We start from the raw sequence: 26,436 nt of genomic DNA, 5'->3' as shown, positions 1-26,436 counted from the left end.
ATCCCTAGGATAAACCCCACTTGGTCATGATTGATTCTTTTTTCATATATTGCTTTATGAATTGCTAATACATTGTTGGGGATTGTTCTGTCTAGTTCATAAAGAATTGGTTTTTCTTGTAATATCTTTGTCTAGTTTAGCTATCAAGGTAATGCTATATTACAGAATGAGTTGGGAAGTATTCGCTCCTCTTATTTTCTGAAAGAATTTGTATAAAATTGTTTTTATTTCTTCCTTAAATGTTTGTTAGAATTCACCAGTGAAGCCATCTGAGCCTGAAGATTTCTTTATGGGAAGGTACTTAACTAGCAGTTCAATTTCCTTAGTAGAATTATGGCTGTTAATGTTACCATTTTTTTTTTCTCTTTAGTGAGCTTTTATAATTTGTGTCTTTCAAGGAATTTGTCCATTTCATCCAAGTTATAAAATTTATTGGCACAGAGTTATTCAAAAATCTACTCTTTTTATCCTTTTGATGTTTGTTTAATCTGTAGCAGTGCCACTCTTTCATTCCTGTTATTGGTAATTTGTGACTCTTAGTTTTCCCTTGGTCAGTTGGCTAGAGGTTTATCAATTTCACTGATCTTTTCAAAGTATCAACTTTTAGTTAATTGATTTCCTCCTTGTTTTTCTGTTTCCTGTTTCTTCATTTCTGCTCTTACACTTTTTATTTCCTTTCGTTTTCATTACTTTGGGTTTAATTAACTTTTTCTTGTTTTGTACATGCAAGCTTGATTGATTTGAGACTTTTTTCCCAATAGAACATTTAATGCTATAAATTTCCCTCTAACAAATTTAGACATGTTGTATTTTCATTTCCATTCAGTTGAAAATATTTTCTAATATCTCTCACGATTTCCTTTTTGACCTATTGGTTGTTTAGAGGAAGTGTGTCTAATTTTCAGGTATTTGGAGATTTTCCAGATAGTTTTCTGTTATTCATTTCCGGATTAATTTTGTTACAGTCAGGGAATATGCAGTATATGATTTCATTCTTCTTAAATTTATGGAGACTTCTTTTGCAGCACAGATTATAGTTCCATGTGATGAATGTTCTGTGTGCGCTTGTAGAGTATGTATATTCTAGTGTTATTGGATGGCGTATTCTCTAAATAATCAGGTCAAATTGGTTGACTACAATGGTGAAGTCTTCTATATCCTTATTGATTTTCAGTCTGTTATAGCAATTACAGAGAAGAAAGTCAAAGTCTTAAATTATAATTGTGGCTTTGTCTGTTTTTTCTTTTCACTTCTACCAGTTTTTACTCACTATATTTTGAAGTTTTGTTTTTAGGTATATTCATATTTAGGATTGTTATATCTTCTCATGAATTGATCCCCTCTGTCATTATAAAATGCCTCGCTTAATCCCTGATAATATTCTTTGTTCTGTAATCGATCTTGTTTGATGCTATTATAGCCAGTCTGGCGTTCTTATGATTAGTATTTATTTATCTTTAATTTTAATTTTTTGGAAATGTCTTAAATGTCTTAATTTAGAGCATCTCCCTTCTTTTCTTTCTTTCTTGTTTTTTTTAGTTAAGATATAGTTGATTTACAGTATTACTTATGTTTCAGGTGTACAACATAGTGATTCACAGTTTTTAAAGGTTAAACTCCATTTATAGTTATTATAAATATTGGCTATATTCAATGTGCTATGCAGTATATCCTTGTAGCTTATTTATTTTATGCATGGTAGTTTATACGTCTTAATCCCCTACCCCTATCTTGCTCCTCCCTCCTTCCCTCTCCCCACTGGTATACACTGGTTTGTTTTCTATGTCTGTGAGTCTTGTTTCTTTTTTATTATATACATTCATTTGTTTTATTTTTTAGATTCCGCATATACATGATAATGTGCAGTATTTATCTTTCTCTGTCTGACTTCACTAAACATAATGCTCTCCAAGTCCATCTATGTTGTTACAAATGGCAAAATTTCATTCTTTTTTATGGCTGAGTGATATTCCTGTGTGTGTGTGTGTGTGTGTGTGTGTACACATATTCTTTGTCTGTTCATCTGTTTATGGGCACCTGGGTTGCTTCCATATCTTGCCTATTGTAAATAATTCCACTGTGAACATTGGGACGTGTGTATCTTTTTGAAATAGTGGTTTTGTTTTTTTCAGATATATACCCAAGAGTGGAATTGCTGGGTCATATGGTAGTTCTAGTTTTAGTTTTTTGAGAAAGCTCTGTTTTTTACAGTAGCTGCACCAGTTTACATTCCTACCAACAGTGTAGAAGGGTTCTCTTTTCTCCACGTCCTTGCCAGCATTTGTTGTCTGTGGTCTTTTTGATGATAGCCTTCTGACCAATGTGAGGTGATAGCTCATTGTGGTTTTGATTTGCATTTCTCTGATGTTAGCGATGTTGAGTATCTTTTCATGTGCTTGTTGGCCATCTCTGTGTTTTGGAATACAGAGAAATGGAAAAATGTCCATTCAAGTCTTCTGCCAGTTATTTATTTGGGTTATTTGTTTTGTTTTGTTTTTTATGTGTTGTATGAGTTGCTTATATATTTTGGATATTAACCCCTTATTGGTCATATCATTTGCAGATATTTTCTCCCATTCTGTAGGTTGTCTTTTCATTTTGTTAATGGTTTCCTTTGCTGTTAAAAAGCTTTTAAAATTTAATTAGGTCCCATCTGTTTATTTTTACTTTTTTTCCTTTGACTGAGGAGACAGATCCAAAACAATATTTCTACAAATTGTGTCAAAGAGTGTTCTGCCTATGTTTTCTTCTAGGAGTTTTATGGTGTCCAGTCTTACATGTAGGTCTTTAATCCATTTTGAGTTTATTTTTATAAACTAACCATACAGTGTTAGAAAATATTCTAATTTCATTCTTTTACATGTAGCTGTCCAGTTTTCCCAACAACTTTTATTGACGAGACTGTCTTTTCTCCATTGTATAGTCTTGCCTCCTTTGTTGTAGATTAATTGACCATAAGTGCCTGGGTTTATTTCTAGGCTCTCTATTCTGTTCCATTGATCTATGTGTCTATTCTTAAGCCTGTAGCATACTGTCTTAATTACTCTATGTTTGTAGTGTACTCTGAGGTCAGGGAGTGTGATACCTCCAGCTCTGCTCTTCTTTCTCAAGGTTCTTTTGGCTATTTGAGGTATTTGTGTTTCTATACAACTTTAAAATTATTTATTCTAGTTGTGTGAAAAATGCCATTGGTATTTTGATAGGGATTACATTGAATCTGTAGGTTGCCTTGGGTGGTATGGTCATTTTAACAATATTAATTCTCCCAGTCTGTGAACCTGGTACATCTTTCCATCTGTTTGTGTCATCTTTGATTTCTTTCATCAGTGTCTTAATAGGTTTCCAAATACAGATCTTTTCCAAATACAGACCTCCTTGATAGATTTATTCCTAGGTATTTTATTTTTTTTGATGCATTTGTAAGTGGAATTGTTTCTTTAATTTCTCTTCCTGGTAGTTCATTATTAGTGTATAGAAATGCAACAGATTTCTGTATGTTAATTTTCTGTCCTGCAAATTTACTGAATTCACTGATGAATTCTAGTAGTTTTTTGGTGGCATCTTTAGGATTTTCTATGTATAGTATCATGTCATCTGCAGACAGTGACAGTTTTACTTCTTCCTTGGCAATTTGGATTCCTATTATTTCTTTTTTTTTTGTCTCATTGCTGTGGCGAGGACATTCAATACCACGTTGAATAAAAGTGGGGAGAGTGGGCATCCTTGTCTTGTTCCTGATCTTAGAGGAAATGCTTTCAGCTTTTCACCATTGATTATGATGTTTGTTGTGGGCTTATCATATATGGCCTTATTATGTTGGGGCATGTTCCCTCTATACCCACTTTCTTGAGAGGTTTTTTTATTTTATCATAAATGGATATTGAATTTTGTCAGAAGCTTTTTCTGCATCTATTGAGATGATCATTTGGTTTTTATTCTTCAGTTTGTTAATGTGGTGTATTACATTGATTGATTTATGGATGTTGAACCATCCTTGCATCCCTGAAATAAATCCCACTTGGTTATGGTGTATGATGCTTTTAATATATTGTTGAATTCAGTTTGTTAATATTTTGTTGAGGATCTTTTTATCTGTGTTCATCAGTGTTATTGTCCTGTAATTTTCTTTTTTTGATGTCTTTGTATAGTTTTGGTATTAGGGTGACACTGCCTTATAGAATGAGTTTGAAAGTGTTACTTCCTCTGCAATTTTTTGGAATAGTTTGAGAAGGATATGTGTTAACTCTTCTTTAAATGTTGGTTAAAATTCACCTGTGAAGCTATCTAGTTAGTCCTGGAATTTTGTTTGTTGAAACTTTTTAAATTACTTTTAATTATTTAATTATATTATTTTTAATATAATAGTAATTTTTTAATTTTTATTATTTAATTTCCTTACTGGTAACTGGTCTGTTCATATTTTCTATTTCTTCCTGGTTCAGTCTTGGGAGATTATACATTTCTCAGAATGTTTCCATTTCTTTTAGGTTGTCCATTTTATTGGCATATAGTTGTTTGTAGTAATCTCTTATGATTATTTGTATTTCTGTGATGTCAATTGTAACTTCTCCTTTTTGGTTTCTGATTTTATTAATTTGGGCCCCTTTTCTTGATAAGTCTGACTAAAAGTTTATCGATTTTCTTTATCTTTTTGAAGAACCAGGTCTTAGTTTCATTGAACTTTGCTATTGTTTTCTTTGTTTCTGTTTCATTTAGTTATGCTCTGATCTTTATGATTTCTTCTACTACCCTTGGGTTTTGATTGTTCTTTTTTAGTTCCTTTAGGTGTAAGGTTAGGTTATTTATTTGAGGTTTTTCTTGTTTCCTGAGGTAAGCTTGTATAGCTCTAGACTTCCTGCTTAGAACTGTTTTTGCTGTGTCCCATAGGTTTGGGATCATTGCATTTTTGTTTTCATTTGTCTCCCATCTCTGTTTCTTCAACTCAGGAAGACTGCTGGCTTCTGTGTTTTCCCTCCCTGTGCTATGACCTAGAAATTGCTTCTATGTAGTAAGTTGGGACAGTCATAAAGCTTACTTTGTTTCCTTCTTGTAGGGCTCACCATTCTCTGCTGTCAGCTGGCCAATGCTTGAAAATATAGGTTTAATATATTTTTTTACAATTTTTTAGTTGTTTATGGCAAAAGAGAATTTTCTGTAGCAGTAAATTTCCATAGAAGTTAATTCATTTTGTTAGACAGTTAAGTTGGCTGAAATCACATCTCAAACTTCAGACTCTCTGATTGGTGACAGATTGAATCTCTGCTTTATTTCTTTTATGTTTAACCAGGGTGCTCGAGTTCTGGCCCATGCATGCCTAATTGAGGTATTAGCTAAAGGTGTGGATAAAGTTTATTCAAAGTCCTTGGGCCCCCCAACCCCTGCCTCTGGCTTTCATTTCTGCAGGATTTCTTCCTTTCCAGTTGCTGCTGTTGTCCTAAATTCTCTCTTTCGTTTCTTCAAACCAGTAGGACCATGGGTTTCCACCTGAATTTTATTTGACATATGTGATGTCTCCTTGGTACTTGCCCTCAGGCTACAAGTAGTGTAAATTGGCAATTCTTCTATTGTACTTCCCTTCTTCCAAGTATAAAACCTATTCTCCAGTTTGTTTGTGTCAGTTTACAATGCCTTCATACAGTTGTTTTCTATAGTCAGCCCTCCGTATCCATGGGTTCCACATCCATGAATTCTACCAACCACAGACAGAAAATTTTTTTGTTTAAATCCCAGAAAGTTCCAAAATGCAAAACTTGAATTTGCTGCACTGGCAACTATTTACATAGCATTTACATTGTATTAGGGGTTGTAAGTAATATAGGAATGATTTAAAATATATGGAAGGATTGGGCTTCCCTGGTGGTGCAGTGGTTAAGAATCTGCCTGCCAATGCAGGGGACACAGGTTCAATCCCTGGGCCAGGAAGATCCCACATGCCCCAGAGCAACAAAGCCCATGTGCCACAACTACTGAAGCCCACACGCCTAGAGCCCATGCTCTGCAACAAGAGAAGCTACTGCACTGAGAAGCCTGTGTGCTGCAATGAAGAGTAGCCCCTGCTCTCCACAGCTAGAGAAAGCCCACATGCAGCAGTGAAGACCCAACACAGCCAATTAATTAATTTTTTAAAATTACTGTAAAAAAATAAAGTATATGGAAGGGTATACATAGATTATATGCAAATACTACACCATTTTACATAAGGAACTTGAGTATCTTGGGATTTTGGTATCTGCAGGGGGTCCTGGACCCAATCCCCCATGGATACTGAGGGGTGGACTCTATTTTTCTGGAGTTTAGAGTTGTTATCTGCAGTAAATGTCAAATAAGAGCTATTCTGCCATTCTTGAAGGAGAACCCCAAACCCACCTTTATTTTTTGATCAACTTTTTTAAGGTATAATCTATATACAATAAAAAGCACTCACTTTTAAGTGTTGAGTTCAGGAACTTTGAAAAGTGTATAGATTTATGTAATCACCACAACAATCAAGATTATAAAATTTCCATTGCTCCAGAAAGTTCCCTCATGCCCCCATACAGCCAGTTGCTCTAGTGCTACCCCTGCCCTTCATTAATCATATCTGCTTTGGTCACTATAAATTAGTTTTTCTTTTTCTAGAATTTCATATAAATGGCATAGTAGAATATGTCATTGGGGGATTAGCCTTTTTAACTCATAATGTTTTTTTTTTTGAAATTCATGTTGTGTATATCAGAACATTCTTTGTATTGCTGAGTACTGTTCCATTATATGACTATACCACAATTTGTTTATATCCTCACTTTTTCATAGAATTTGTTTTACTTTTTGACTAGTATGTATTATGCTCCTACATGGACTATATTTTCATTTCTTTTGAATAACCTAGGTTTGGAATCAGTGGGTTGTATGAAAAATATGTTTAACTTTATAAGAAACTGCCAAACTGTTAAGCAAAGTGGTTGTGCAATTTACATTCCCACTAGCAATGTATGATAGTTATAATAGCTACAAATCCTCACCAACACTTGGTATGGTCACTTTTTAACTTTAGTTAATTCTAGCAAATGTGTAATGGTATTTCATTATTTTTAAATTTTCATTTCCCTAATATGATTAAAATTGATGTGCATTTTTTATCTTGCATATTTGTCATTTATATATCTTATGATTTGTTTAGCTCTTTTGCCAATTTTTAATTGGATTGGCTGTCTTCTTATTCATTTGTTCTGAGAGTTCTTTATATTTTCTTGATACAAGTGTATTGTCAGAAGTACTGGGAGTATCTTTTCCCAGTCTGTGACTTGATTTTTAATTTTCTGTGTGGTGTCTTTCAGAGCTGAAGTTTTTAATTTTGACAAAATCCAGTTTACTAGTTTTTAAAGTTTTATGATTCATAGTTTTTGTGTCCTACCTCATAAGTCTTTGCATACTCCAGGGTTATGCATATTTTATTCTTTGTTTAAAGTGTAAATATTATGATTTTAGATTTTCCTTTTAAAGGAGTGATCCATGTAACTTCATTCTTTTGTATGCTGTAAGCTAAGGGTTAAAATTCCTTTTTTTTTTTTTTTTTTTTTTTTTGCTTTTTAAATGGATATCCAGTTTTTCCAGAGTCATTTGTGAAAAGACATCCTCTCTCTACTGAATTGTCTTGTGGCCTTTGTTGACAATCAGTAGACCGTATATATGTAGGTGTTTTTTTGTAGTCTATTTCATTGATTTGGGTATTTATCCTTTCACCAGTGTAACAGCTTTAATTAGTGTTTTTAAGTCCTGATATCAGGTAATGTGAATCTTCCAAATCTGTCTTTTTCAAACTTGTTTTAGATATGATAGGTGTTTTACATTTCCCTGTAAATTTTATTTTACTGTATTTATTTATTTATTTTTGGCTGCGTTGGGTCTTTGTTACTGTGCACAAGCTTTTTCTGTCAGTTGTGGCGAGTGGGGGCTACTCTTCGTTGTGGTGCATGGGCTTCTCATTGTGGTGTTTTCTTGTTTCGGAGCACGGGCTCTAGGTGCGTGGGCTTCACTAGTTGTGGCTTGTGGGCTCTAGAGCACAGGCTCAGTAGTTGTGGCACACAGGCTTAGTTGCCCTACGGCATGTGGGATCTTCCTGGACCAGGGATCGAACCCGTGTCCCCTGCATTGGCAGACAGATTCTTAACCACTGCACCACCAGGGAAGTCCCTAGAATTTTCAGTTCATCCTTTTTTTTTTTTTTAGCAGTTTATGTTTTGAGATTCCGTGCCAGGTTTTTCATTACTTCTTTGGACACATTTTTATTTGAAGCCTTTTTTGGCAAAATCCATCATCTGGGCCCACTAGGAATTAGCTTCCATGAACTTTCTCTGAATATGGCTTTTATTCCCCATCTTCTTTTTCTATTTTGTTTTATTTACATGTCTAGTAATTCTTACCTAGGAATCAGAATGTCGTGAATAATATGTTATAGTAATCCAAATTCAGTATGTCTGTTTTTCTGAGGATTATTGTTTTGTTGTTTTGTTGTTGTTGTTCTAGCAGACAATTAACTTGCTTGTAAGCAAACCTCGAACTCTGCCCTCCTTGCCCTGCCACCTCCACCCCAAGTGTAAAGTGGCTGATAACGAGGTCCCTTAAGCTTCCACCTGCTGCTTTTTACCCTGGTTGCATGATGGGAGGTAGATTCCAACTGTGTTTGTGTACTTTGGCTTTCAAAGAATTGGTATATATCTGTACTTAGATTTTGGGGCTTACTTTCTACAGTTCTCTTTCTTCCAGTGTTTCACCCCTTATACTTCCTGCTGCTTTGTTAGCTCTGACTTCTGACACACCTCATTCCAATAAAGCTTCAGTTTTCTTCTGCTTAAGCTATAAGTAGAATGGGGGATACTGTTAATCAAAAATGCAGAAATCTCCAAATCTCACGAGGTACACTTGTGTTTTTCAAAACTGTTTTCTGGTGTCTTTCTGTTTGCGCTTTGCGAAGCCTCCTGTGATCTCTCTAGCAATTGCTTAATTTAACTATCAACCTGGAGTTCTGGCAGAGTTTATACTCAGATTTGGGGTCTCATCCTTCCCATAGTTCTCTCACTTCTAGAATTTATCGATAAATCTCCAGCTCATCTGCCAGCCCTCAGTTCTGTCCTGTGTCACCTTTTAGGAAGTAAACTGGTTTTCTGCCTGAGGAGCTGTGGGCTTTGGGGTACCTTAATGGAAAAAAGCCACAGACTAAACAATTCTTACTCATTGCTGTCCTTTAAGGATATACTCTCCTTCAATTTTTGCTTTCTTTGGTGTCTTTCCACTTCCTTCTATTAGTTAGTTATTATGTATTGTGTACAGATTTTAAGATTATCATCTGAGGGATTGTTTTCTTGATCTATTCACTCTGTTATCGCTGGATGCCAAAAGTCACTCCCGTGCATTTTAAAACTATGTTCTTCCTGCATAACACATTAATCTTGAAGAGGAAAAAATTTACCTCCTCAGTGAAGCGTGAACAATGGTTCTGCCCTTTTGATACACTGTACCTTGTACAGACTTCTGTTGTAGTACCCGTAACACCTTCTTATAGATTTTTGTTGACACATACTTTCTTGATGATATATTGAATGAGTTATTAAATAAATTTGGTGGCGAGTGTTTCTACCTTGATTTTTGTTTCCATTACAATCTAAATCACAAAGCAAGAAAAATGATAGGCTTTCTTTTCAAGTTTTCATAAAAATGCCACAAAGGAACAGGATCAAAACTAGTCCCCAATTTCTAGTCAGTTTGTTCTGATCAAAGTTCCAAACCATTGCAGGAATCAGTGTCATTCAAAGATGTGACTGTGGACTTTAGTCAGGAAGAATGGCAGCACCTGGATCCTGCTCAGAAGACGCTATACATGGATGTGATGTTGGAAAACTATTGCCACCTCATTTCTGTGGGTAAGAAAAAGTCTTCAAAACCTTCAGTAGCATGCATTTCCTTTCAGAGTGCCTAAAGTACATGTGATCTTGAATGTCAGGGATAGGAGGTGATGAATTCTTTTTGGCTGACGGAAAGGATGATTGTGTCTTCACTTGCTTAGTACAGGGTGTTAAGTTTACTGTTACACAAAGGAGTATCTTAATTCACAGTACTGAAAATTCACCTTATTGATTTTTCGAATGTATTGACGCCTAAGCAACTTAATCCAAATCTTTCCTTAATCAGGGTGTCACATGACCAAGCCTGATGTGATCCTCAAGTTGGAACGAGGAGAAGAGCCATGGACATCGTTTACAGGTCATACCTGCTTAGGTGAGTTTCTGACTCTCAGGCAGATGATATCTAGTGGAAAAATAAATTTAAAGTGGTCACGTGGTAGGTGACACCTTTGAAATATTTTGGTAGCGTCTTTTTAAAGACTACTAATGTTTGAAATGACCACTGTGCCTATAAAAAACTTAAATCACACTTTCAGATATCACTCTCCCTATATAACAGACTTTCCTGTTTTGCTTGATGTTATCAAAGATAGCGGCCACTCTTAATCAAAATGTACTATAAGCCTTCCTTCTTTTAGATCTTTTTTCTCAATTTGTCTCCTATCCTAGCATTCTTAGTCCCTTATTTTCTTGCCATTGTGTAGATTTCTTTTAGGCATTTTTTTTTTTTCTTAATGAATTTATTTATTTATTGGCTGTGTTGGGTCTTCATTGCTGTATGAACGCTTTCTCTAGTTGTGGCAAGCAGGGGCTACTCTTCGTTGTGGTGCATGGGCTTCTCATTGTGGTGGCTTCTGTTGTGGAGCATGGGCTCTAGGCACGTGGATTTCAGTAGTTGCAGCATGCAGGTTCAGTAGTTGTGGTTCCCAGGCTCTAGAGCACAGACTCAGTAGTTGTGCCACATGGGCTTAGTTGTTCCTCGGCATGTTTGATCTTCCCAGACCAGGGATCGAACCTGTGTCCCCTGTTGGCAGGTGGATTCTTAACCACTGAACCACCAGGGAAGTCCCATCATTTAGGCATTTTTAAATCTACCTTTAAGAAAGAAAAAATTCTTGGTTAATATTTCTTTTCTTAGTTGCTTTCTATTTTCTTTCTTTCCCTGTCTTTTATATTATTTCAGATTTGTTTTCTATGCTAACTCTAAGTTCCCATTCTCACCATAAGTCTGGCTATTAATTTTAAAACTCACTTGCCTGGGCCCAGACTTATAACTCCATAGTTACCATTTTGTTCCATTAAACTTTCATGGTTCATTGTATATGGCTGATCATCTTTCCTGAAATCATACCTTGGTTTGGATAAAACACTGACTTGTTCTTATCCTGATTCTCTAAGTGATTATTTATTTTCAACTTGGTGTGTTTTCTTTACCACTAGCTGTATTTCCTGGAACAGTGCCTCACACATAATAAATAGTCACACACATTTTTCTTTTTAAATGTATATTGTTTCACTGGACTCTCAGTCCTATTTTCTAATTTTTCCTCAAGACATCTACCTTTAAATTATAGTAGTCTCATCCATTCTGAGAACTTAAGCTCTTTGTTTTATGTAGCTAACCTCTACATTCTTGAATACTGTAATTATACTTGGGCTTTGCTATAATTTTTTTCCTGATTTTTTCAATTCATATTGTTACTTCCTGGCAAGATAAATCATCACTTGTTCCCTACTTCTTATTACTCATTATATGAAATTGAAATTCTCCTTCATACAAGGGCTACCATAATAAGCCTTCATCTGGGCTTTTCAACTTTATTTCTGTTTTTTTGTGGAAAACTTGCTAACTTCTACTTGATCAGGTCTCCTAAATGTTCTCTATACATGTAGGGTTTGTCATGATGTCTGTACTTTTCATCGTGTTCACCCTTCCATGTAGTATATATCTTTGAAGTTTTGAGATTTCTTCTCCTTTCTATTCCTTGACTGCTCCGCAACATATCCACCTCTCTTTTTCCTGAATCCCCATGCTGCTTACTAACTATAACACACACAGCTTTGGATATTACATAATTTGGTACTTGATTTATGCTTAAGGATTCTTTCTTTCAAAGATAAGATCCTCTGTATCTTCTTTGCTGTATACAACATGTTAAGTAGTCAGTAGTTGCTTCATTTTCTGTTTATGGAGCTGTACAGGGGAGATCTCTTTTTCTTCTCCTCATAAAGAATGTACTGATAAGTGCTTTCAGAAGTACTTGTTCAGGCCATGGCTCTGTACATTCAGATTCAGATGGTTGGGTTCTAACACACACTACCTGTCTATGATATGCAGTGTTAATGTAAACTCAGAAGAGTACAAAGGAGATAACCAATAAAGTATTCCTTTATGAGAAAGGATTACTATCAAAGTCTGCATTTTTCATGAAATATTTATGACACAGTGTAAGCTTGTGAAAATATTTCTTAAAATTCTTTTTCTAGACCATAATTATTTTCAGGTTATAAAGAAATAACACTTAAAGTGGTGGTGGATATATGTGAAGAGTTTTGATATCATGGAGTGGTAGCATTTTCTTGAAGGTTCTCTGTATATGATTAGAAATAAGACTGGAAGGCAAGTCAACTGATTAAAAGAACAGGAGCAAAGCATGTGATTAGGAATAAGTGAGGTATTTATATGGCAGTAAATATTAAGCATTACTTGTTTTGGCTGAGAATTTTCAGGTGTGTGGACAACCCTGAAAACTCAATGTCTGAATATAAAAAGTGTGTCTAGGTGATGTAAAGTTTTGTTTACAGGAGAAATTCCTTCTATGTTACTGTTGGGGGTAATGGACTCAAGGAAGAAATAGATTTTTGAGAGTAGATTTAACATTGTTTCACTAAATGTGGATGATTGCAAAGTAACAGAGTCAAATATAGTTATAAATTTAGAAGAGAAATAAAGGTTAAGGTTAATGAGTGATCTAGAACCAGAGTGAGCAATCTTTCTGGTCTGCCATATGGAAAACTGAAGTTTTGAATGTTACTGTATTGGGAAAGACTTGAATCTTTCTTTAAATCTCAAAAAGTAAGTTAGCAGTTGAAAAGAGGAATAGTTATAACTAGTGATGATGAGAGTTTTGTTATTGAACAATTCTGAAAGAAAATAATAACAGCAATCTGTGCTGGTGGGAATGTAAATTGATACAGCCACTATGGAAAACAGTATGGAGGTTCCTTGCAAAACTAAAAATGGAACTACCATATGACCCAGCAATCCCACTACGGGGCATATACCCAGAGAACACCATAATTCAAAAAGACACATGCACGCCAATGTTCATGGCAGCACTATTTACAATAGCCAGGACATGGAAGCAACCTAAATGTCCCTCAACAGATGAATGGATAAAGAAGATGTGGTACATACATACAATGGAATATTACTCAGCTGTGAAAAGCAGTGAAACTGGGACATTTGTAGAGACATGGATGGACCTAGAGACTGTCATACAGAGTGAAGTAAGTTGGAAAAAGAAAAACAAATATTGTATATTAACACATATATGTGGACTATAGAAAAAGGGTACAAATCAAGCAGTTTGCAAGGCAGAAATAGAGATACAGATGTAGAAAACAAACACATGGACACCAAGTGGGGAAGGCGGGGAGGGTTGGGAGGGGAATGAATTGGGAGATTGGGATACCAAATTGTACACTCTAAATATATGCAGTTTATTGTAAAAGAAAAAATAATAATAATAACAATAGCAATCTGAATACACCAGTGAACATACCCCTACTCTGTTTGGGAGTGTTTTCCCAGTACTTCCCTCACAAGAAAAAATGATCCCCTGCTATATGGAGGATTAGAGCATAGACTCTAGGATTTTTTTCTAAACACTAGGAAAATGATGCTTGGAAAGATTTATTGATGTGTGTGTGGAAGAGAGGTGATGGAACAACTGGAAGTGTTTTACCTCACAATCTAGGGATGAATGTTCAAAGGTATAGGCTCAAGGGGCTTCCCTGGCCATCCAGTGGTTAGGACTCTGAGCTTCCACTATAGGGGGTGCAGGTTTGATCTCTGGTCGGGGAACTAAGATCTTGCATGCCACATGGCATTGCCAAAAATAAATAAACAAAAGTACAGGCTCTGATCTGTGTCCTCCAAACGCCTTCCTCTAAAATTTTCCCTGAACAAGCTTTTCTGCTAATTTTCCTTGTTCATCCTACTCAAATCTTAATGCCCTTGATAGGTTCACTTCCTTGCCTCTGAGTCTGCCTATCCAAGTGTGAATTCCTCTTCCACTGTTCTTTTGTCTCTTCTCTTACTGCTTCATGTGTTTGTTTCACTTTCTGTCTGAAGTTCTGGTGCAAAGTGCAAATGTTAATAGCATTCATTACTTATTTTTCATCTTTTTCCACACTGAGGCAGAGTTTTAAATTTAGGTTCTGTGTCTTTTCCCAGGCAAGGAATAATTTGTCCTTGGTCTTTTTTGACTTCATGTACTAGATGCTATTACAATTCCTCTCCATAGCAAATATGTGAAGATTCACAGATTGTTATTAATTATATTCTTTTCTAGAAGAAAACTGGAAAGCCGAAAACTTTTTGATGAAATTCAAGGAACAACAAGATAAGTTTTCTAGATCAGTTGTATTAATCAACCACAAAAAACTGATTAAGGAGAACAGTACTGCATATGAAAAGACTTTTACTTTAAACAAAAACACTATTAATTCAAAAAATCTACCTCCTGAATATGACATTCATGGAAAGATTTTTAAAAATGTTTCAGAATTAATTATCAGTAATCTAAGTCCTACAAGAAAGAAACTTAGTGAGCATAATGGATGTGGGAAATCACTCGTCGATACTAAGCCAGAGACAGCTCACTCTGGTGTCAGATCCCATAATCAACGTGGCAGAACTGTCAGTCATAATGAAATGATTATGCAATATCATGAGATGGAAACTGCAGCACAGTCATTTGGATATAATGACTGTGAGAAATCCTTCCTTAAAAAAGGAGGCCTAATTACACATAATAGAGCTTACAGAAGGGAAAACCCACCTGAATATAATAAAAGGAGAAAAGCAACCAATATTGAAAAAAAGCATACATGCACTGAATGTGGGAAGTCCTTCTGCAGGAAATCAGTATTGATTCTGCATCAGGGAATACACACAGAGGAAAAACCGTATCAATGTCATCAATGTGGAAATTCATTTAGAAGGAAATCATATCTCATTGATCATCAGAGAACTCATACAGGAGAGAAACCCTTTGTTTGTAATGAATGTGGTAAGTCCTTCCGCCTAAAGACAGCCCTCACTGATCATCAGAGAACCCATACAGGGGAGAAATCATATGAATGTCCACAATGTAGGAATGCCTTCAGATTGAAGTCACACCTCATTCGTCATCAGAGAACTCACACTGGAGAGAAACCATATGAGTGTAATGACTGTGGGAAGTCTTTCCGCCAAAAGACAACACTCTCCCTACATCAGAGAATTCATACAGGAGAGAAACCCTATATTTGTAAAGAATGTGGGAAGTCCTTTCACCAGAAGGCAAATCTTACTGTACATCAGAGAACTCATACAGGGGAAAAGCCCTATATTTGTAATGAATGTGGGAAATCCTTCTCCCAGAAGACAACCCTCGCTCTTCATGAGAAGACTCATAATGAAGAGAAACCTTATATTTGTAATGAATGTGGAAAATCCTTCCGCCAGAAGACAACCCTCGTGGCACATCAGAGAACACATACAGGGGAAAAATCCTATGAATGTCCTCACTGTGGGAAGGCCTTTAGAATGAAGTCATACCTCATTGATCATCACAGAACTCATACAGGAGAGAAACCATATGAATGTAACGAATGTGGGAAATCCTTCAGTCAGAAGACAAATCTCAATCTACATCAGAGAATTCATACAGGAGAGAAACCCTATATTTGTAACGAGTGTGGGAAGTCTTTTCGCCAGAAAGCAACCCTCACTGTACATCAGAAAATACATACAGGACAGAAATCCTATGAATGCCCTCAGTGTGGGAAAGCCTTTAGCAGGAAATCATATCTCATTCATCATCAAAGAACTCATACAGGAGAGAAACCATACAAGTGTAATGAATGTGGAAAGTGCTTCCGCCAGAAGACAAATCTCATTGTACATCAGAGAACTCACACGGGGGAGAAACCTTATATTTGTAATGAGTGTGGTAAGTCCTTCAGTTATAAGAGAAACCTTATTGTCCATCAGAGAACTCACAAAGGAGAAAACATGGAAATTCAGTAATAAACAGTGTAATTTCTTTGTGAAGCCTTTCTAAGTTATTGTAAAACTTTAGTTTTTTAAAAAGGCATGGTTAAACATTGTGAATAAGGTAATTTTAATCACAGATGTAATAATAATTATTAACTTAACATACTATACTACATACCTATTTATCTACTGTTTCCTAGCATATGAAATGGATGTGAGCATTGATATTGAACTCTTATCAGCAATGAAGCTAATTTTTTAAGTTTTCACTTTCTCCTGCTGACTCAGTTTATTTTTTAAAATTCTTATATAATACATGCAGAAGCAAGATACAAAGTGGTTTTAAGCATCAGTCTCCACAAGAGGAAGAAAATATGAAGTATATTTCTCACTGCACTCTGCGGAATAAAGGTAGTTGTTACTTCCCCCAAAGATTACCACTTCCCTGGCTTTTAACATGAAATAGTTTTTGCATGTCTTTAAACTTTATATATATTTTATTATACATTATAAATTCTTTTGTGTCTTATTTCACTCAGCATTTTAAAGATTCATACATTATTGCATGTGGCAGTAGTGTATTCATTTTCATTCTGTATACTATTCCATTTTAAGAGTATACTGCTATTTATATATCCTCTTGATGGGTATTTGTATTTTTTATAATTTTGTGTTGTAATAAAAATACTGCTATAAATATTCTTGTATACATCTGTGTGTGTGTGTGTGTGTGTGTGTGTGTTTGTGTGTGTGTGTATTGCTGTTGATTTTATACGAAGACTGGAATTACTTCGTCCCAGGGTACATGTAAAGTTTTTTCAGTTATGTTAGATACTGCCAAACATCTCTCAGACCTTTCTCAACATGAGGTGATTCACTTTGGATAGTAACAGCTCTGTAATTCAAGTGGAGAAAGGTCATTCAACTGGAGAATTGCTAATAAAAAGGTATTCTTGTAATGTTATAATTGTGAAAAGGCTATAAGTCTTGAATATATAAATGTAATAAATGTAGAAAGACCATAGCTGTGGCTTAAACCTAAACCTTACACAAAACCAGAGGGTTCATATTGCAGGGAATCCTACAGTTGTCATGATTATAGGGGTACTTTTATCAGTAGCTTATACCTTATTCACCATCAAAGAATTCATACTAAAGAAAGCTTAAGAAGGAACATAGATGAGTAAAATTTGGAAGTATAGGAGTCTATTCATGCTAATAGAATTATGAAAAACATATGTAAGTAAGCCTGTGTATAATATAATAAGCCTATATTAAGTAAGCCTTTTATCCCTTGATTTATCTCACAGGAAATATGGGTCTCTGAAAATCACAAATGAAAAATCACTGGAAATTTTGATGTGTGAGAATTGGAAATCTACCAAATAATACCACCTATAGCATCTTTTCTGTGAAAATAGTAAGCTCAGCAGCAATTGAACAGTGTTACTAAAGGCCCTTCTTGAGGAGGATTATTCATAACCAATATTTATTACATACATGAAGTTGTGTGTAATAAAATTAAGTAGAAATTTAAATAAGCTGTTTTCCCTCTACTTCAGTAGAACTGTAAACTGTATCTAAGTAAGCAGGAAAATGGTTGATGATTCAAGTACCTGACATTTAAAATGTACAACAGGCCCTCTGGCCTATAGAAAGGGGCACCAACTGCCAGTGGATTGTAAATGGAAACATGCTTGTCAGTCCTGGTCTTGCAGATAGTTTCAGAGCAAAAAAAAGAACAGTGGGTGATGAAGAAAATCAGACATAATAAAAATTTAGACTTGAAAGGGACATAAGATAAAACATAAAATGCCTTGTCTGACTGGACAGAACTTTGTGAAATGTAGCCTTAACTAATAGTGATTATTTATGTTTAGAGAATTTTTTTCTTAGTGTGTAGGCAGGATGAACATATTAGAATAAAATAGCTACAACGAGTAACTAAGATTACAGAATCTATATTCAGAATTGCGAGAACCTAGAAATTATTTCATTTGAATAAACCTGTATTTATAGGTAAGTAAATATTAATATGTGCTAACAATGATGACTAACAAAAGAACTGCACTCACAACCAAGGATGCAAGCCTACTTTTTTTTTTCCTGAGTATGTAGTGAGTTGGGAGGCAGTCTGAATCTTTCTAGCCTCAACCCATCAAAGATGTTAGGAACGTGTGAATCATGTTTTCTCGGATAGTCTGCTCCCTTGTTTCTGCTCTCCTAGGCATTTCCATGGTGGTCTCAAAAATATAAATTATCTGGCATCCCTGCATGTGCTGTCCTGCCTCCTGATTGATTATATCATGATGTACAATAAGATTGATGTTGTTTTCATGCCTGCTAACACAACATCCATCCTGCAGATCAAGGAGTAATTTCAAATTTTAAGTCTTATTATTTCAGAAATACATTTCGTAAGGCTATAGCTGCCATAGATGATGATTCCTCAGATGAATCTGAGCAAACTCAGTTGAAAATCTTCTGGAAAGAATTCACCATTCTAGATGTCATTAAGAACATTTGTGATTCATGGAAAGAAGTCAGAATATCTACATGTTGAAAGAAGTTGATTCCAGTCCCTTGAAGCAGGTTCAAGACTTCAGTGTAGGAAGTAACTGCAGATGTGGTGGAAATAGCAAGAGAACTAGAATTAGAAGTGGAACCTGAAGATGTGGCTTAATTGCTGCAATCTCATGATAAATCTTTCATGGGCAGATGAGCAGAGAAAGTGGTTTCTTAAGACAGAATATACTTCTGATGAAGATGCTGTGAAGATTGTTGAAGTGATAACAAAGGATTTAGACTATTACATAAACTTAGTTGAATGGCAGGGTTTGAGGGGACTGACTCCAGTTTTGAAAATTCTGTGGGCATAAAGCCATCAAACAGCATTGCATGCTACAGAGAAGTTGTTCAGAAAGGAAGAGTCAATCAATGTGGCAGACTTCACTGTTGTGGTATCTTGAGAAATTTCCACAACTACCTCAGCCTTCAGCAACCACCACCCTGATCAGTCAGCAGCCATCAACATGACGGCAAAACCCTCCACTAGCAAAAAGATTTTTGACTCACTGAAGGCTCAGATGATGGTTAGTATTTTTTAGCAATAAATTATTTTAAAGTTAAGGTATGTACATTTTTTTAGACGTAATGCTGTTGCATACTTACTATAGACTACAGTATAGTATAAACAACTTTATACTATAAACATGACATACTGGAAAACCACAAAATTCGTGTGACTTGCTTTATTGTGATATTTACTTTACTGTGGTGTTCTGGAACCAAACCCACAATATCTCTGAGGTATGCATGTATATTAAAGCCACTTTATGCTGGACAGCATGTAGTTGGTGTTTTTAAAAGTCCAGTTTTACAGTGTCTTAATACTGGTTTTAAACCATTTACATTTAATATATATATACTGAAATCGCTGGGCTTTAGCTCTAACTTTTTTTTTCCAGTGTCTCCCCTCTGTTTTTAATTCCTCTGTTTCCCTTTCTTACTTTCTTTTTCATTTAAATATATTTTAGTATTCTGTTTTAATGTATCTATTTAGCTTTTTACTGTTTGTTTATTTTCTTTAGTGGTTCCTCTGGGTATTATAATTCATGTAATGTATATAATTCACAATGTATTTTGAGTTCACATTTTAGCACTGCATGGTGAATATAGAAATCTTACCACCATATATGTCCCTTTAGCCTCTCCTCTGTATATTATGATTATCATATTACATCTTCATACATTGCAAACCTCATCAGACAATGTTATACTCCTTGCTTTTTATCACAGTAAGTATTTAAATTACAAAAAGAAAAAAATAATTTTATTATTTACTCAGCAGTTTGCCATTTCTGTTGCTCTTTACTTATGTCTGAAGTTTCTGGTTTTCTTTTGGTATCATTTCCTTTCCATCTAAAGAGATTCATTTAGCATTTCTTCTAGAGCAAGCCTGCAGGTAGAAAATCCTCTTGATTTTCCTTTACCTAAGAATATCTTTTATTTATCCTTCATTCCTGATAATTATTTTCACTGGATAAAGTTTGGGCTTAACGTATCTTTCCTTAAAGCACTTAAAAAATGTTGTTCCACTACCCTTGTGGCCTTCATACTTTCTGATGGGAATTCTGTTTTGCAGCACATTGTTCTGTTGTATGTAATGCACCAATATTCTCTGGAAGCTTTCAAGATTTTTTTTCTTTGATTTTCAGCAGTTTAGTTACGATATGTCTCAGCAAAGGTTTATCCTTTGTGTGGTGTGCTGTATTTCTTCAACCTAAGTTTAAGGTCTTTTGCCAAACTTGGTAGGCTTTCAGTGATTAATTCTTTAAATATTTTTTTCCTTCATGGCTCTTTCTTTTTTCTTTTCATGATTCCAGGGACACAAATGTTAAACCTTTTGGTATTGTCCCTCAGGTCCTAGGGGCTCTAATGTTTTGTTTTGTTCTGAATCTTCTCTCTCTATTGGATAATTTTTATTGATCTAAGTTCAGGTTCACTAAATCTTTCCTCTCTTTCTCCATTTTGTTGCTGAGCCCATCAAGTAAGTTTTAATTTTCATTATTATGTTTTTCAATTCTAAAATTTCCTTTTATACATCTGAAGATTATACAATAAAATTTTTTAATTAAAATGTTTAATTTCCTTTTGTTTCTTTTTTTATAGCTTCTATTTCTCTGCTTACATATTCTCTCAAGAGTTCACCTTTAATTCTTAGAACATGGTTCTAATAGCTATTTCAAAGTCTTTGATAATTCTAATATGGATCATCTCAGTATTGGTGTCTTTCTTTTCCATTGTGGGTTTTAAAATTGTCCTATTTCTTTCTATTTTTTTTAAGAACTTTTATTGAGATACAGTTAACAGACAATAAACAGCACATATTTAGAGTGTACAATTTGGTATCCCAATCTCCCAGTTCATTCCCCCCCAACTCTCCCCGCTTCCCCCACTTGGTGTCCATATGTTTGTTCTCTACATCTGTGTCTCTATTTCTGCCTTGCAAACCGGTTGATTTGTACCCTTTTTCTATAGTCCACATGTATGTGTTAATATACTATATTTGTTTTTCTGTTTCTGACTTATTTCACTCTGTATGACAGTCTCTAGGTCCATCCATGTCTCTACAAATGTCCCAGTTTGCCTACTAACTTTGGATTGTGTTTGCTCTTCTTTCTCTAGTTCCTTTAGGTGTAAGGTTAGATTGTTTATTTGGGATTTTGCTTGTTTCTTGAGGTAGGATTGTATTGCTGTAAACTTCCCTCTTAGAACTGCCTTTGCCACATCCCGTAGGTTTTGGATCATTGTGTTTTTATTGTCATTTGTCTCTAGGTATTTTTTGATTTCCTCTTAGATTTCTTCAGTGATCTCTTGGTTATTTAGTAGTGTATTGTTTAGCCTCCTTGTGTTTGTGTTTTTTCCAGTTTTTTTCCTGTAATTGATTTCTAATTTCATAGTGTTGTGGTCGGAAAAGATGCTTGATACAATTTCAATTTTCTTGAATTTACCAACGCTTGATTTATGACCCAAAATGAGATCTATGCTGGAGAATGTTCCATGTGCACTTGAGAAGAACATGTAATCTGCTGTTTTTGAATGTAATGTCCTATAGATATCTATTAAATCAAGCTGATTCATTGTGTCATTTAAAGCTTGTGTTTCCTTATTAATTTTCTGTGTGGATGATCTGTCCATTGGTTAATTGGGGTGTTAAAGTCCCCCACTATTATTGTGTTACTGTCAGTTTCCTCTTTCATAGTTGTTAGCATTTGCCTTATGTATTGAGGTGCTCCTATATTGGGGGCATATATATTTATAATTGTTATCTTCTCTTCTTGGATTGATCCCTTGATCTTTATGTAGTGTCCTTTCTTGTGTCTTGTAACAATTTTTATTTTAAAGTCTATTTTATCTGATATGAGTATTGCTACTCCAGCTTTCTTTTGATTTCCATTTGCGTGAAATATCTTTTTCCATCCCCTCACTTTCAGTCTGTGTGTGTGCCTAGGTCTGAAGTGGGTCTCTTGTAGACAGCATACATATGGGTCTTGTTTTTGTATCCATTCAGCCAGTCTTTGTCTCTTGGTTGGTGCATTTAGTCCATTTACATTCAAGGTAATTATCGATATGTATGTTCCTATTGCCATTTTCTTCATTGTTTTGTTTTTGTTTTTGTAGGTCCTTTTCTTCTCTTATGTTTCCCGCTTAGAGAAGTTCCTTTAGCATTTGTTGTAGGGCTGGTTTGGTGGTGCTGAGTTCTCTTAGCTGTTGCTTGTCTGTAAAGCTTTTGATTTCTCTGTCTAATCTGAATGAGATCCTTGCTGGGTAGAGTATTCTTGGTTGTAGGGTCTTCCCTTTCATCACTTTATGTATATCCTGCCACTCCCTTCTGGCTTGCAAAGTTTCTGCTGAGAAATCAGCTGTTAACCTTATGGGAGTTCCCTTGTATGTTATTTGTTGTTTTTCCCTTGTTGCTTTTAATAACTTTTCTCTGTCTTTAATTTTTGTCAATTTAACTACTATATGTCTTGGCGTGTTTCTCCTTGGGTTTATCCTGCCTGGGACTCTCTGTGCTTCCTGGACTTGGGTAGCTATTTCCTTTCCCATGTTAGGGAAGTTTTCAACTATAATCTCTTCCAGTATTTTCTCAGGTCCTTTCTCTCTCTCTTCTCCTTCTGGAACCACTATAATGCGAATGTTGGTGCATTTAACGTTGTCCCAGAGGTCTCTTGGGCTGTCTTCAGTTCTTTTCATTCTTTTTTCTTTATTCTTTTCTGCATCAGTGATTATCATCATTCTGTCTTCCAGGTCACTTATTCGCCCTTCTGCCTCAGTTAATCTGCTATTGGTTCCTTCTCGTGTATTTTTCATGTCAGTGTTGCATATCTCTGTTTGTTTGCTCTTTAATTCTTCTAGGTCTTTGGTAAATTTTTCAATCTTTGCATCCAGTCTTTTTTCAAAGTCCTGGATCATCTTCACCATCATTCTTCTGAATTCTTTTTCTGGAAGGATGCCTATCTCCTCTTCATTTAGTTGTTTTTCTGGGGTTTTATCCTGTCCCTTCATCTGGTACAAAGTTCTCTGCTTTTCCATTTTCTCTATCTGTCTGTGGCTGTGGTTTTCAGTTCCACAAGATGAAATACTGCTGATACTGCTTGATACTGCTGTCTTCCCTCTTGTAGAGGAACCTATCTAGGAGGCTTGTGTGTGCTTCCTGATGGGAGGGACTGATGGTGGCTAGGGCTGGGTGGGCAGAGCTCAGTAAGACTTTAATCTGCTTGTCTGCCAAAGGGTGGGGCTGTGTTTCCACCCTGGTGGTCCTTTGGCCTGAGGTCACCTAGCACTGGAGACCACAGGCTCTTTGGTGGAGCTAATGGCAAACTCTGGGAGGGCTCACGCCAATGAACACTTCCCAGAACCCCTGCCACCAGTGCCCCCCTTCTTCTCGGTGAGCCACAGCTGCCTCCCACCTCCACAGGCAACCCCCCAACAGCAGCATGTAGGTCTGGTTCAGTCTCCTATGGGGTCACTGCTCCTTCCCCCTGGGTCCTGGTGAGCACACTATTTTTTGTGTGCCCTCCAAGAGTAGAGTCTCTGTTTCCCCCAGTCCTGTGGAGGTCCTGCAATCAAATCCCGCTGGCTTTCAAAGTCTGATTCTCTGGGGATTCCTCCTCCCGTTGCTGGACTCCCAGGTTGGGAAGCCTGATGTGGGGCTCAGAACCCTGACTTTAGTAGGTGGATTTCTGTGGTATAACTGTTCTCCAGTTTGTGAATCACCCACCCAGCATTTATGGAATTTGATTTTAACATGATTGCGCCCCTCCTGCTGTCTCATTGCAGCTTCTCCTTTGTCTCTGGATGTGGGGTGTCTTTTTGGTGACTTCCAGTGTCTTTCTGTCGATGATTGTTCAGCAGTTAGTTGTAATTCTGGTGCTCTTGTAAGAGGGAGTGAGCGCACGTCCTCCTACTCCGCCATCTTGATCCTATCTCTGTCCTATTTCTTTGTATGTGGATTACATTTTTATTGTTTCCTAGACATTTTGAGTAATTTGATTCTCTAGATCTAGTTTAAATCCTTTGGGGGAGGGCTTCCTAGGTGGTGCAGTGGTTAAGAATCTGCCTGCCAATGCAGGGGACACAGGTTCGAGCCCTGCTCCAGGAAGATCCCACATGCTACAGAGCAACTAAGCCCATGCGCCACAACTATTGAGCCTGAGCTTTAGAGCCCATGAGCCACAACTATTGAGCCCATGTGCTGCAACTACTGAAGCCCACGCGCCTAGAGCCTGTGCTCCACAACAAGAGAAGCCACGGCAATGAGGAGCCCGTGCACCACAACGAAGAGTAGCCGCCACTCACCGCAACTAAAAGAAAGCCTGCTCACAGCAAAAAAGACCCAACACAGCCAGTAAAATAAATAAATAAATAAATTTATTTTAAAAAAAATCCTATGGGGGACATAATTTTGGTTTGTTTGTCTTATCAGGCAGTTTATTCAGATTCAGTATGCAAGTTCCAAACTATCTTCTTTGCCCTGGGATTCCAATGTCAGTTCAGTTTTCAAAGCATTTGCAGTGTCAGTGTGGTTTTTCTTGTATGTGTTTCACCCAGTACCCACTCTGAGACCTGGTTGATGGTCTACCTTCTGGTTCAGTTCTCAAGGCCTTTGGTATGCTGCCTAGTTCAGATCTACACTTGTGCACCCTCGAGTTCATGTAGTACTTTAAGGGATCCCTAACTTGAGTTGCTCTTCTCCCCTAATCTTCCTAGGGCTCTTTAGTTCCCAGAGGCCCCCTTCCTGGATCTAGTTAGATCTACAGGGCTTTATTTAGTCTTCCCATTTTGCAGTGTCCTTCCGACAACTAGGTCTTCCTCCAGTGCCAACCAGTGAGAGAATAAAGAAGAAAAAAGCAATGGGATTTCCTCCACCTTCTTCAGAACAGACTTCCATGCGTAAGATATAGGATTCCCTTTCCTCAGCATGTAAGTGCTTGCTGGCAGCTGCTGCCGTCACCACCTACCCACTCCAGGACTGCAGCTTTCAGGACTAGTGTTTGCCTTCAGTGAGACCAGAAAGAAAACAACATGGATTTCTTCCACCTTCTCTGCCTCACAAAAACCCCTTCACCCACTCTCCAACTAGAGATAGTTTCTCATGGAGCTCTTTCTATCCAAGTTTGGCTCGCAGTTCTAGGATTCAGGTTGTTTCAGTCCAGATACCAACAGATCAGTCAAACTTCCAACTTTTGGTTTCCTTCCCAGTCTGTCTGCTAAGATTTACTTTTCACTTTTCTCAGTTGCCCCGTTCATTCTGGCTATGATTTTAATTGCATTCAGTGGGAGAGGCAGGGTAGAACATGCTAATAACTCTATCAACTGGTATAGTTGTTTTGTTTTGTTTTCCTTTTAACCTCTTGAGTTTGGATGCATCTTGCTTAAAGAGCTGGGAATAGAATGCAATCATGTGGCATGATTATGTCAATTTCTGAATGGTAACTGATAGGCAAAACAAAGTTCTGCCTCCTGAATGGTACCTGATAGGCAAAACAAAGTTCTGCATCTTGTCATGATTTCCTCCATGTTTGGTTTCATTTTGCAGATATTTTCCTTGGAGTATTTGTATTAATATTCATAAGTTAAGCACATCTAGATCATTTAGAAACTATCTTCATCCAGTGTTTAGGCTTCTAGGATCAGTGTGTAAAATTCTTTTAGAGATTATCCTTACAGTTTTTACCTGATTGTTTGTTTAAGTATTATTTTTAAGAAAGGTCTTAGACCAAATTTTCATTTTCCTGCTATGTGTATTGGCCTGTGTAGATTTCTACCTTATCTTGAGTCAATTTTAAAGAAAATATTTTCTATATATAATATTATTGTTATTTTTAAACTCTCCATAAATATATGTATGCCAGCTTATTAATGCGGTTGTATTTCTCATCTTTACATTGATCAAATTTATAAGTCTAGTTTAGTTTGTTTTTTTTCCACAAAAATATATTCGATAAGTTTTATTTCTTCTGTTGATTTCTAATTTTAATTTTACAAACTGTTTTGTTCTTCTGTAGTTAATTTGTTCTTTATCTAGTTTCTTAGATTTTGACTACATCATCAGTTTTATCAAGTGTCCAGTATGTGACAGACACTGTTTCAGAACTAGGATTATAATAGCGTAGTTATGTGGGGTAATGATGTCAATTGTTGAATGATGATGCAAAAAATGTTCTGGTTCTATACCTTGATTTGCCATGTTTGTTAAAGGATATCAGTGTTCCTCTAAGATGA

At 36.1% G+C, this 26,436-nt stretch overlaps 1 protein-coding gene across 7 annotated transcripts in view; it reads left to right on the top strand.

Annotated features, from left to right (window-relative positions):
- LOC130838796 (zinc finger protein 567) overlaps positions 1-25,495 on the top strand; it is a 30,810-nt gene extending 5,315 nt beyond the window's left edge. The window contains exons 3-7 of one of the 7 annotated variants that reach the window (XM_057712352.1): positions 9,773-9,899; positions 10,168-10,254; positions 14,459-16,102; positions 16,469-16,557; positions 17,457-21,008. In XM_057712352.1, the coding sequence (XP_057568335.1) occupies positions 9,773-9,899; positions 10,168-10,254; positions 14,459-16,102; positions 16,469-16,524 (1,914 nt within the window). In that variant the 3' untranslated portion in view covers positions 16,525-16,557; positions 17,457-21,008. Of the gene's footprint in view, positions 1-9,772; positions 9,900-10,167; positions 10,255-13,269; positions 13,392-14,458; positions 16,839-17,456; positions 21,009-24,999 lie in introns of those variants that run through there. The other 6 variants (XM_057712353.1, XM_057712356.1, XM_057712354.1 and 3 more) reach the window with 6 other exon arrangements.
- The last annotated feature ends 941 nt before the right edge of the window (positions 25,496-26,436 follow it).

Source organism: Hippopotamus amphibius, chromosome 16 (assembly GCF_030028045.1).
Source record: "Hippopotamus amphibius kiboko isolate mHipAmp2 chromosome 16, mHipAmp2.hap2, whole genome shotgun sequence".
NCBI lineage: Eukaryota > Metazoa > Chordata > Mammalia > Artiodactyla > Hippopotamidae > Hippopotamus > Hippopotamus amphibius.
Note: the sequence above shows the minus strand (reverse complement) of the source record. Positions and strands in the feature narration are given on the sequence as shown.